We start from the raw sequence: 13,554 nt of genomic DNA on the forward strand, positions 1-13,554 counted from the left end.
GAGCAAATATAAATTACAAAGAACAAATTATCCTGGAAGATGCTTCAGAGGAGCTGTTGTGGACTGTCAATATTAAGGTCATTATTAAACTTTAATACAGTATATCTCTTTCCTGTTCATAAAACTCACAGGTGAGGAAATGCATCAGTAGAGACTGGGGTATGTTCCTCTATGCTTGTAAAGACAATGAAATCATGCCATACTGCCAAAAATGACTCATTTCTACACCGGCCCTGCTTCATGGCCAATTTCTCAAGTAGTGCTACCTGCCAAATCTTTTGGCACTCAGGCATCTACAGATACGCATGGAAGTCACTCCAGACCTGGGCCACCAAGACTCTGGCTTCTGATAATAGATCACTTATCAACTCCCAACTTCTCAGATCTCTATACTGCCCTAAAAATAAATTTCAGGTAGCCAACTGTGAAGAGGATTATATAGCCTGACCAGTAAATGAACCAGTAAATGTCTAGTGTCAATTGTTATACTTTGCAAGATTGCAAAGTGTTATACTCAGTCTTTAGTAATCCTTCCAGCAGGTAGGCCATTAGAGGAAAGGCTTCTCTAAGCTCTCATTTGTTCTGGGCTGCCGGCTCTACATGTTATCTGTGTTTGGTTCAGTTTGGCGGTTCTTCATGCCATCATAGGTACATCTGTGGGAAAGTAGGCCAGCAACCTGGAGAAAAGGCAAGTGTATGAATTGGTCTTGAGCCATGCAGAATTATTGTTGTATGCTTGTGTCGGTGGAAATATGCCAAATTTTCATAAGAACGGCTTAGGAAAGTATTCAAGTTAATGTAAATTTTTGTAAGTTAAGTTAGGTTTTTAGGCAGAAAGCTGCCTACTCTCCTCTCCTTACTCTGAGCTACTCAGTGGCAGGGAGTGCTCGGGGGGGGGGTGAGGAGGGGATATAATGGAACCTTGGAAATGCTGTGCCCTACAGGTTCCTCTTGTGGCAGGAGGGGGCCTGTGGGAGGGCAGCATGGAAAAGGAGGAGGATTGAGTTAATAGTATAAGAAAAGGATTTTAAACTGAAATAGAAAACCCGCCATAAGCTTTTAGATTTTGTCTAGGGAAAACCAGGAGGAAGACTATCGAGGAAGTCACAATTTTAAGGTTAAGATAATAAGAATTGGGGAGTCAAAACTCTCCCCTACTATTGTTATGTGTATGTTTGTTTAAGTATGTTTATGAAAGAGCTGGGGAAAACCAATCCTCAGAGCTCCTCCATTCCTGTCCCTTCAGTGGCAGGGGGGGGGAAAGGGGGGAGGAGGGAGGGGGGAGGTCAAACCCAGCTCACAATGGACCCCCTTGGATTCTCAAAGCGCACTGGTTTCACTGGTGGCAGAGGTGGACCAGTGGGTGGAGGGAAGACGAAGGGACAGTGTTGTATTGTATGTCTGTGTAGTTGTGTAGTTTGTTTAGTTTTGTTTGAAAATTAATAAAATTATTATAAAAAAAAGGAAATATGCCAAATTTTAGTTCTCATTTCAAAATGAATTCTGCCTCATTCATCATAATAAGACTCTACTAAACCTCCTTTTTAAAGAAAAGAAAAGAAAAAACTGCATAGTGACATTGACTCGGCGGAATTAAGCTTCCAAAGCCAGAGATATTTATTCCGGCACATATAATGCTTCTGAAAACGAATAGCTGCTGCTTGTTCCTTTTAGGAGGTGAAAGTAGTTGCACAGACTTCGGAATTATTTTTAGACTGGGGCCTGTTGTGGGAGAAAGCAAAATTAAATCTGTAAATCAATGGAAATTGTCAAGATTCAACTTGGAGCTTGAAGTTTACCTCTGTGGTGTGTGTGTGTGTTTTTAACAGGAGTTAAATAAAATGTGCTAAATATCTGGTGATCTAAAATGTGCTATTGGGTACATCAAAGGAACCTTGGCTTTTGAGTTTGTTTGCAAATATTACATCCCCAGCCCTACCTGGAGATGCCCTGGATTCTCCAAGGGAGCCTTCATAGAATTGAAAGGGACCCTGAGGATCCTCTAGTCCAACCCCCTGAAATGCAGGAATATGCAGTTGTCTCATACGGGGATCGAACCTGCAACCTTGGCATTATCTGCACTATGTTCTAACCCAACTGACCTTCTGCATGCATGGCACATGCTCTGCCACTGAGCGATGGCCCTTTGCCCTGGATGCCTCTGTTGAGTCTAAATCTACATTAGTGCTTTTGGGCTCAGCTGCTACTGCTCTATAAAACCCCCAAATCTACTTACCTGGCATAGTCAGCACGTTGCAAAGATGGCGTTGGCAGGTGTGTGGGAGTTCAAGGAAGCGCTTGTGTTGCTGCAGCATGGCCCACTGAGCCAAGGCTCAAAGGAAACTTGCAAGCCTTTAATCCTCTTGTCTGATTTAGCCTGGCGATGTGATCTTGGAAGCCTCTTAATACCCCCTTTCCCTCAATAATCCTAAATATCCAAATAGCATAGAATGCTAGACATCTGCAATAGAGAGCTCTTATAATGACTGACAAGGAGACTAATCTGCATTGTTGAGAGGATATCATCCATCATGTTGATGAATGGTTGCTGACATTTTTCAGGATGCCATTCTTGCCGCCAAATAAATAGATCATAAATGCCTTTGCAGCCTGAAATATTTATTGATGCCTGCTCACTTGCGTGCCAAGCTAAAAAAGCAGACTGGGAGGGGAAGTGAAGCCTTTTCTTTCTCATGCCAGGAAAACCTGTTCCTCTTAAAAACTGCTATTTGAAGACAGTTGGATGGCTCAGTTGATAGATTGTGGTGCTGATAGCGCCAAGGTTGCAGGTTCGATCCCTGTATAGGACAGTTGCATATTCTTGCATTGCAGGGGGTTAGACTAGATGGTCCTCCGGGTCCCTTCCAACTCAACAGTTCTATGAACTTGAACATTTTGTTTGCGTCGGCTGCTTTATTTTCACAATGGTTTCAGCAGTAAGCCCATTGCTCCTTAGCTTGGTAGAGAAAGGATTCGGGTCTGACAACAATTTGCATAGGTTGAGTGCCCATGTTACAAGCCACTTAGAATCATAGAACTGTAGATTTGGAAGTGACCCTGAATGTCATCTAGTCCAACCCCCTGCATTGCAGGAATCTTTTGCTACAACCCTGAAATATGAGTCTCGTACTCTAAAGGTAATAAAAAAGGTAGCACTTCAATTGAGGCTCGATGAGAGGCACAGGGCATGCGTTCATTGGAAAAACTTAGGACTGAAGTAGCCGACTTGTGGCCTTAAGGAAGCGGTGGGCAACTTCCAGGGCCTTCATGTCAATGGTGGGCAGGGCTAGAGGCAAAAGTGGGTGGAGCAATGGGTGTGATTCTAATCTTGCTAAGGAGGCTACATTCCAACCATGCACATCTGTTTTGGATTTGGACACCTCTGATGCTCCCATGGCATAGCTCCGTTGAGACATTTTGCATGCAGCTTCAAGTCACAGGAACCACCAACATGCTTGTGGGAAGTTGCATTAGGTGTTGGAGCATTTCAGGTGCTGCCAAGACCATTTGTGCTTGCTTGGTGTTTTGATGGACTTTTCAGAGCAGAACCAAGTCACCCAGCTCATCTCTAGTTGTTACCTGCCCTGTAATATTGTGGAACCCCCACCTGTACCAGGAAATCCTAATTATCTTGCTCTGAATCGCATCAAAAAGCAACTGTCCATTGTCAAGCTTACGACCTAAAAAAAGGTGGTGATAGTTAACCAGAGAGCAACAGCTTGCTGTGATGCAGTTACCTGTGTTCCACTCTCAATAGCATCCCCAGTCATTGCGAGCATCCTATATTATTAAAGTGGATCTTAGTTACCTCTTTTCTTTTTGCAGTGCTTCATTTCTCAACGACACTTGAGATTGTGGGAAACAATTGCATGAGGGATTCTCTGATGTGTAGCACCAGCAGAAAGGGAGCAGTGAAATAAGCATGGAAGAGCTCTATAGAAATGGACGGAGGGGAAAGTGGTGGATTTCATTAAGCATCAAACAACTATTTTTCAGGCGGGGGGGGGGGAAGCTGACCTCAAGGTGTTTTCCATAGTGATGAAGTCTGTTCTTTGATTTCCTTTGGATGATCGCATGGGAAATCCCTTCATGGTTGATCTTTTTAATATATGATAAAAAGCAGGTCTCCAGACATTTACATTGTCTCCATGACCAAAGAGCGTAGTTCCTTCTGAATGTGCTCTGAATTAGACTGAAATCGCTAGTGATGTTAAGAACCCTGTTAGGGTGTTCATTGCTTCCATCTTGAATAACATTGGGACCAAGGAAGAGGACTGGGCTGAGTAGGCCTACCTCAATGTTGCATGCTCTATCTGCAACATCTGTGATGCTACATGATACTAGGGAAAGGATTCTTTTGGGAGTACACAAGTTAGTACTAAGCCCTGGTTTAGCTAAACACGACGTACAAACAGGGTCTAAATGGGATAGATAACCTTCTGTGAGAAGACTCATGGAAACTAATGAGCGTGACTGTGAAGTCCATTGATTTCAATACATCTGACTAAAACCTGGTTGTTCTTTTTATTATGTTTTTTGTGTTTTTATATTGTGATTTTATGTTGTGAACCACCCTGCGACCTGTGGGTATAGGGTGGTATACAAATTTAAAAAATAAATGACAGATAAAATAACAAATGGTTGAATAGTACCCAGTAACTTCTATTCTCAGTGCTAGCATTTTCTAACCGCTGCCCATTCATCAAAAAACTAAATAAATAGAATGAATACACCTAGAAACAGGTAATGTAATCCAGTTATTCTCCGGGAATGTATTTGTTCAAACCTTTCTTTTGTTGTTTCGTCCTATTAGGCAGAAGGCTTCAAAAATAGCTTTGTGAGTCGGTCTTTTTCGTTGGCATCCATCAGAACTTGGCAACTGTGGTTGCGTCGATAGCTGTTATAGTCTTTCAGAGTTAGAGCGTCTCTGCCAAAAGAGCACCCACAAAGTAGGGGCCTTGAAACCCCCCAGTTGTTGATGGCATTTGTGGACAGCTCCTGCCAGGACATCTCCATTACCTTGAATGGGTTTGAGCTTTAGCGCCCCGTTGCCAGCACTACTTATTGAGGTTGAGAATCATCGCCAACACATAAGCTGCCGAGAATGGCTGGGTCTTTGTCGGCCTGTTGATTATGTGTTTCAGAGTCAATGTAGCTCCATTTTGAATAGCTCCATTTTCGGGGGCTGGCTGGCTGTTGTTCTGGCTACCGTGACTGTCTGTTGATTCATATCCTCTCTTCCAAGAGTAATTACAGCCTGACTGGGAGCTCACAACTGACTGCTACTGCAGTTTTTCATCTCACGTGCTATAATTGGCTATAACACTGAAAAACATTGGAGAAGCAACTGCTGCGAGTTTAAAACAAATCCTTGATAATGATATATTGGCATTCCTAACCTAGTGAAACGTGACATCTTATTCCACTCCTAAAAAGCTGATATTCTGTGGCTTTCCTCCTCGTTATAGAGCCCCTAGCCTGGGCAATCGATGGGTACTCTGTCACTAGGGTTTTGGCTCCTAGGGCTGATTGTCATCTGCGTAATCATAAATGAAATGTAACTTTGCTGAACCTAGCAGACGTACATAGTTACCATTCTGCCGAATTCTTTGGAAGCAAAATGATGTTGTTTAGGAACAAGGTAAACTTGTCACTACAAAAAAGGCATTTATGTTTTGCCACTCTTTGAAGCAGCAGAACTCCAGTGTTTTGTGAGGAATGTGTTATCTGAAAAGAATTTCATTTAATATCTTCCTGGATGTGATTTTTAGCCTTGGATTTTTAGCCTTGTTTATGAAAATAGAGAACCATTGGCATTTTTTTGGGGGGGGGGACAGCTCTCACCAAGGGATTCTTTGTGGGGGGGGTGGAGGATGTTGATAATTTTCTCTAGACCAAGCATTTTACTTCATGTGTCGAACAAGGATGGCTAACCTGTGACCCTTCAGACGTTGGATTGGATCAATGTTAGCCAGACTTTCCCTAGTGGTGACAGCAGCACCAACAAGTTATCACCTGCTGATCTTCAGACAACCATCCTCAAATATCTCAAGGGCTGTCACATGGAAGAGGGAACATGCTAATTTACTCCTGCTCTGGAGGGGAGGACTCAAACCAATGGCTTCAAGTTACAAAAAAAGGAAATTCTGACTAAACATTCAGGGGAAAAAACTTTCTGACAGTAAGAGCTGTTTGGCAGTGGAACGGACCTCCTTGGAAGACGATGGACTCTCCTTCCATGGAGGTTTTTAAGCAGAGGTTAGATGCCTGGGGTGAACTAAAGTTGGGGACACTGCTGTTGAAGAGTCACCTGTCATGGATGCTGTAGCTGAGATTCCTGCATTGCAGGGGGTTGGACTTGATAACCCTAGTTGGGTCCCTTCCAGCTGAAAGGTTCTGTGATTCTATGATCGTAGGATGCAAAATGGTTTGTTGGGGAAGGTGCTCTTTTAGGTGTCAAGCCAGTTAGGGCCTTATATATTAGTGCTAACACCTTGAACGTAGCCTGGTAGCTCACTGGCAGCCCATGCAGTGCTTTCAAGACGATCACTTTAGCTGCCCTGCCTAGGAGCCACATCCTGCATAATATGCATTATACCATACTCCACAGGTCTTGATTTGTGCTAGGACTCACCAGGATGCATTCCTAGAATCCCTGCTCCCCCCTTAAGATTTGGTGCAGTCCATGAACATACCAAATACTTTAAAAATTCCCTGGAAACTCCCTGTATACACTGGCATGGGTTCATTGACGGGAGGTAGAATGACGGGGTATCAATTAAATGAAGAATTGCTGGAAGTGCCTCCAAGCAGGTGCAAAGTATATTTCCCCCACCGCAGCAAAGAGTTTCTACATATGGCATTATTTTCAGAGAGTTCTGAGCCCCAGGCATTGCTTTTCCTCGACGTTAAGCGCTGGTGATTCATTTCTGCTTCCAAAGGTCGCGGCAACTATTTCAAAGTTAACAGGCTTTCCTGCTACCAGCAGACTAACGCTGGTGGTAATTAAAGTCTCCTGTGCCTCCTCTTATGTGAGCATTTTTTTTGAAATGCTCGGCAGCAGGAGTTACCAGTATTAAATGGTGTGGTGCACCACATAAAGATGGTTAATAGGATTTAATAGCACTGGGGAAGTGTAATAATGCTGTAATTACTTTATGATTCAGTCATGCGTGCATACCAGATCAAAGTAACAGTAAGAAATCTGTGCGGGCTACAATGCTAGGTTGAAATATCTGTGGGCTGAGTTCACGTTCCTGAGTTGGAAGAGCTGGCAAGAAAAGCATGCCTGACTGAGTGCCACCACTTGAAGATGGCTTTGAGTAACAGTGCCTAATATCCTCCCTGTCAGCCTTGCCCAAAGGGAAGGGCCAACAGGACAGGGACACAGGAAACAGCTTAGAATGAATCAGGCCAAAGCTCAGTATTGTCTTCACTGACTGGTGATGACTCTCCAAGGGTTTCAGGCACGTGACAATTCTCAGCCCTACCTGGAGATGCCAGGGATGGAACCTACCTGGAGATGCCAGGGATGGAAGCCTTCTGAATGCAAGGCAAATGCTCTGTCACTGAGCTATGGTCCATTCCCAGATGGCCTTTTCTGTGAGAAGAGGCCCAGGGAGGGGAGGGGGGACATGTACAGTATCTGCTTGGCTGCCACTGCTCTGAAAGTTCCCTAAATGGCTTCAGGTAGTGGCATCCTGACAACTTTGGGGAGGAGGTTGCCCGCTTGGCACTGTGCAACCATGGCTCTCCAGGGAGATGCTTTGGTCACACAGATGTCAAACAACAACCCACAGCCTCCAAACTTTGGAGCTGGGGAGATGCCGCGAAACTGCCACGATGACACCTGGCCACTGCCGTAGTCTCGTTGCTGAGCAGCCATGGGCAGAGCTCAGGGGAATGTACTCTGAGATGGGCAGAGCTCAGGGGAATGTACTCTGAGATGTACTCACCTAGAGGCAGAGGCAGCATCCAAAGTCAGGTCCATTCCTACGGTCGGGCAAACAACCATCCATGTGGTCAGATGATCCAGTGGTCAGGGAATCTCAGTGGTCAGGAGGTCAAGGGTCAAGATGAAAAGGAAGCTGCAAGTTAGGGCCAGGAACGACAAGCATCATTGTCGGCATCTTGACTGCTGCTGGAAGCTCTGCTTAAGAAGGTCGAAGCCCACTGGTTCTCATCAGTGCCTTCTTTTTCTTGAAGACTGCTCAGCTGCAAGGGGAGTCACTTCGCATTCTCCCGCTTCAGGCTGCTGTTCCGCAGGTGAAGCTGACTCCTGGCCCACGACAGCCACTTATGCAGCTTCAAAGTTGGGAGGAGGTCTGGCTTCCCTAACCAAAGGGCAGTGTGATTCACTAACCATGGCAAGTGTAGTGAACAGCGTGGTAGAAACCTATCTAGGTACTTTTGCTTCCTGCTCCTATGCTCTTCAGGTTGCAGGATAGGGTAGAAAATCCACCTTGGGTTGTTTCTCTCTTCTACTTCTCCAACTCCCCATTCTATCCAGAGCATACATACTGTTGCTCCATTTCACAAGGATAAATCTCTCCCATTTAAGAAGATGCCACCCACCATTGTTCCTGCTTGGTAGAGCTGCAATCTCAAAAGCCCCATATTCTTATGAGATGTATAGAGTTGGATCTGACCATGGTGCTGGTGCCGGCTGACGTCACAAGCTGTGGTCAGTTGGGGTGACCAATCACACAACTCCAACTTCTCATTAAGTCTACCTGGTCTGCCAGTCACTCTTTTTGTGACACATGGACCACCTCAACCCCATTGCCCCAGAAAACCACCTCCTGTATAAAAAAAAAAAATCAGCTCCCTTTTGCAGCAAATTAGACTGAATTCTGAAGTTGTGGCTCAAAGCATAACAGCTGAAAAACACAACAATTTTCATGTGTTTTGTTTTCATAAAGAATCTAACAGGTTGTCAATCCAGCTGAAATTCAGATGGGGTTCATGGCCTTGTTTTTTCCTTATTCCACATCCCCTTAGGTGTTTCATTCTACAGTTCTTCAAAGTTCAAATTCTTGCACATGTTCTCAATACACAATATTTGAAATGTCTGACCTTAAGTTTGCTATGCTCCCAGTAGCTTATAATTGGAAGGAATTTTCAGCCTAATTTTTGAGTCCAAGGATATATGTGGATCTTCAGGATTGTTTTTTCTTATTATGTATCTGTCTGGTTTGTGGATTGAAACTCTTCATCCCCCCACTCCCCCCGCTGTTAAATGTGTTATTAAAATAAAACCAATGATAGCTTTTATAGCCCACTGATGTGCTAATATCATGAGCCATAATAACAATTTCTACACCATAAGTGACAGCTTTCATCGCTTATAAAACTACGCTTCAGTACATGCAGTAATGTCGCCCTTAGACTTGAACTGCAGCTATTACAGATGGCAGTCACATATGGTGAATCTTAGATACTGCCCTTTTAATTAAATTGCAACTGGGGAACAGCTTCTGGAGGTAAACATCAAAATACCAAATTTCACAGTAAAATACAGAATATGCAACTTCCAGATTCCAAGAAGTGAGAAAGCTCAAAAAAGAAGAACCTCAGCCTTTGGTGAGGTTACATTTACAATGCTAATATACAGCTTTGATTGCTCCATCTCAAAAATCATACTGCAAATGTGGTAACTGTATTTTAAAATGGCAATGTAAATGACCAAAGATAGACTGCCCTCCTTACTGCTTTCTTTTAATCCTAGGAAGCTGGTGTTAATCCCCATATCTGTGGTAGCAGGATGTGAAATATGCCCTTTTGTGTATTTGGTGATGGAGAATCTGTAGACTTCCCAATGTTCTTGGACTATAATTCCCATTATCCCTGACCATTGGCCATGCTGGCTGGGGCTGATGTGAGCAGGGATCTAATCATGCCTGGAGAACCATAGGTTCCCTATTCCTCACTTATCCTGAATTTCCTGCCTATCAATTTTACTCCATTAACTAGTTACAGTATTTTGAGAGACCAAGTAACATTTTCTTCTCTGTCCACATCAGCCATAGAGCTTTATAAATCTCTGCTATGCCACACACACACACACCCATCCACATTATTATAGCCACCCAAAAGTCATTATTTCCAGGGCAGCTTACAAGCAAAGAAATGTTAAAAATATTATATATAACAATTAAATTCAACAAAGAACAATAAAAGATAGCAGCAAAAACCCATTTAATTGTAGCCCTAGGCAGCATAAAACAGCCTGGATTTTTTTTTATAAAAAAACAAAAACAAACCCAATTAAATATTAAAGGACTTACATTTATATTTAAATATGGAGGAAAAGACCTTTTAAAAAAAACCAGATGCTCTAGCTCAGCACTTCTTAAAATTTAAGCTCTGAAATTTTATTGTGTGACCCAGAACAATATGTTTCTCCTCGCCCCCACCCCCACCCCACCCCACAATTTCCATTGGTTGTTTTTCTTTCTCCAGGCCAATAGCAGCAAACGCTCATTTCTGTTGGATATTCACTTGAGAGATAGACTTGCTCCCTTATTCCCAAATGCCATGCTTAAAATTATATGCACATATGTGTTACCTATATATGATTATTAAAAATATAAATATAAAACTTGTCAAGTGTTAGCTGCTGATAGGATATTCTTCGTTTGTCTGTTATAGAAGGGAAAATTTAAGGGTCAAAAGGTGGAGATAGTTTACAAGGATTCCCAAAAGGCTGAGTAAGTGTAGAGGCGAGTCCCATTTCAAAATGTCATTAGGAGGCAGAGCCTCAAACTTTCCTTGATAATTTCACATTACCCTGCCCATTTCAGCTCAGTTTTATCCCTTTTTCCCTTGCAGGGATGGGTGATTATGTCAATTTCAGTTTATCTCCATTTCTTGTTTTTCCAATCTTTAGTTCAGTTCTCCACATTTCCAAATCAGTCTGCAAGATGTTTTTAAAGGTCCTCATGAAAATTCATTAGCATTTTAGTGGAAAATTTTGCAAAGCAGTTTCCCCTGATACAACACATTTCTATATGTTATCTTCACAAAGACATATTTTTTAATGCACACTTTACCTTATCATATGCATTTTTTGATACATTACTTGGCTGAACAAATGCATTGCAAGATTTGGAGAAGTATGCATTTTAAATGATGAACAGCATGTTGTGTCGTAAATTGTGAATATTGTGGATTCATCTTTAAATGTGAACTGGATTGAGTTTCTTCCCCGTTTCTATTCCTATTAGGCCATCAGGCCATGACGTATGGTATGCTTCCCTGAGGATTTGAATTGTATGTTCAAGAATTGCAGGTCTTCTCAGGTAGTGACCTACCAAGCTGAGCACAATTCACCATGTCATGTGACCTGCCCCATTTTTTTCAGACCAAGGCGGACAGAAAAACCAGGACCTATCATGAGACCTGGTGAGCTGTCATACGTGAACTCAGTTTGCCTTGGTGAGTCACTAATTGTTCAGGCCTGGCTCACATTAAAGGCACAGCACAGTCTTTTTGTTTTCAAGCAGTTCATAATATATGTGCCTTAACAGTTTGCATGAAGAGCTGCTTGTTTATTGTCTCTGGGATGACATCCTTGCCGTTGTTTTATTTATCCTTCTAAATTGGACATCATGCAGCAAACAAAATGGAAATCGGCTTCAAGTTTTCCTGGCTCTAGGAAGCAAGCATCTAGGTGAATCAACAGCTGGCGTTAAAACACTGCAGTTTTGTTGTTGGCACTCATGCATGCTGAAATATGAATATAACTGCACATCACTAAGGAAAGCAGAACAAATCTAAAAAATTGTGGCATATGGTCATAAAGACTCGGGTTCCAAGGCCGTGAGCTTGAATAGCTTTGTTAACATCTACGGGCTAAACCAGGGCAAAAAAGATTGGTAAGCTAGAAATACCGTGGTTTATTTGGGAGAAACAAACCATAAGTGCTGGTTTGCACATCATGGTAAGCCAAGGCTTGGGGACTGTTGCTCTTGGAAGGGCAGAGTGAAATGGGAGCAATGTCAGCAGCATGCATCAGCACCCTGCTCTTTTCACAGTAAGCCATGGTTTATGGTGTACTGTGATGTGCAAATGGGGCTTGTGTCTTTTTGTACTGCCGCCAAAACATTTTATCTATTGAATGATCCATCAGTAAACAGAAAATTCAGTTCTCGGTATTCCATCAAAGCTCAGTGGTAGCGCATCTGCTTTGCTTACAGAGAGTCCCAGGCTCAATCCTACTGCTATGGCACACAGAAACAAGAGTCTGGTTTAAAAGGAGAGAGAAGGAAATCTAATGTCTCAGGCATAAGCAGGTGGGATCATCTCTTCCTTGGAGCCTAGACAGCAATTTGATTTGCGGGTGCAGGAATCAGGGCTAGGTTGTGAACTGCAGACGAGGCTCCACATTTCGTTGTGCCTTGTTCCCCATCCCACCCTCCCATCAAACATGACTGTCCTTTTGCCAGTTTGTTTGCACACTTCAGCCTTTTTCCTGAATGCGTTCTGGGGTGGTTTGCTTTTCTAGCCTTGTATATTGACTGAAGTGAACATAACAAGGCTGTTATCTGCCATGCTGCCATTGCTACATGAGCAGAGAGAACTTTTTATTTTATTTTTCTTACTGTGCTGAGCTTTCAAAGTCAAGAATGAAGACAAATCTCACGTGGCCTTGAAAAATTGTAGCATTATGGAACTGGCTAGCTTCAGCTGTATTACAGAAAGGGGTCAGAAAGGAGAGGGGGAAAACTATCACTCCTAAGCTCTCCCCAGTGCAAATCTTGAGCTTTCTGGCATCAAATTAAGTACTTGTTTTCTTACGGCACAAACAGAGAGAGACACAGACAGATAGACACTATTTCCGTCAGTTTTTTGTGCCTTACTTTTTAAAATTTTGATTTAAGGGTGGGGTACAAAGGAATTAGAATGCATGCAACTCCCCATTTGCATGTGCTCTATTTGCATGTAACCAGGCACACACGCAGTACCGGGATCCCAAAAGCGGATCCCGGAAATGGGGAGCACCCTGAAGAGTCCTCCTGGCTTGTGAGGAGACCCTCCTCAGAGCCCGAAGAGGATATCCTCTTCAGACTCTGAGGAGAGGCTCCACAAGCCAGAGGGGGTAGCGAGGCTTCCTCAGCTGATATGCAGGGAAGCAGCAGTGGCACCCGTGAGTTGGGTCTCCTCAGGGGCCAGGAGGACTCTCCAAGGTGCTCCCCATTTTATGCAATTCCATGTATGGACACAGGGGTTTGGAACATAGCCCCCACGTAAAAAAAGATTCACCTATACAGTGCTACGAATGCAATGCAAATATGATTATGACCAACAATCCAGTACAATTCAGAGGAATAAAACCAGACGACTAACTAAAATTTCCATTTACAGGTAGGTAGCCGTGTTGGTCTGCCGTAATCAAAACAAAACAAAAAAATTCCTTCCAATAACACCTTAGAGACCAAGTATGAGCTTTCATGTGCATGCATGGTGTCTGAAGAAGTGTACATGCATACGAAAGCTCATACCAATGACAAACTTAGTTGGTCTCTAAGGTGCTACTGGAAGGAATATATATAT

The 13,554-nt window shown here is 43.1% G+C and overlaps 1 protein-coding gene across 3 annotated transcripts in view; it reads left to right on the top strand.

The window, feature by feature from the left end:
* SERPINI1 (serpin family I member 1) overlaps window positions 1-13,554 on the top strand; it is an 86,456-nt gene that overhangs the window by 23,519 nt on the left and 49,383 nt on the right. The window contains exon 2 of one of the 3 annotated variants that reach the window (XM_088669171.1): window positions 11,363-11,436. The exons of the other annotated variants lie outside the window; for them this stretch is intronic. Coding sequence (XP_088525297.1) covers window positions 11,394-11,436 — 43 coding nt within the window. The 5' untranslated portion in view covers window positions 11,363-11,393. The remainder of the gene's footprint in view (window positions 1-11,362; window positions 11,437-13,554) is intronic. 3 annotated transcript variants of the gene reach the window in all.

The sequence above is a fragment of the Zootoca vivipara genome, chromosome 5, assembly GCF_965207765.1.
Source record: "Zootoca vivipara chromosome 5, rZooViv2.hap1.1, whole genome shotgun sequence".
Lineage (NCBI taxonomy): Eukaryota > Metazoa > Chordata > Lepidosauria > Squamata > Lacertidae > Zootoca > Zootoca vivipara.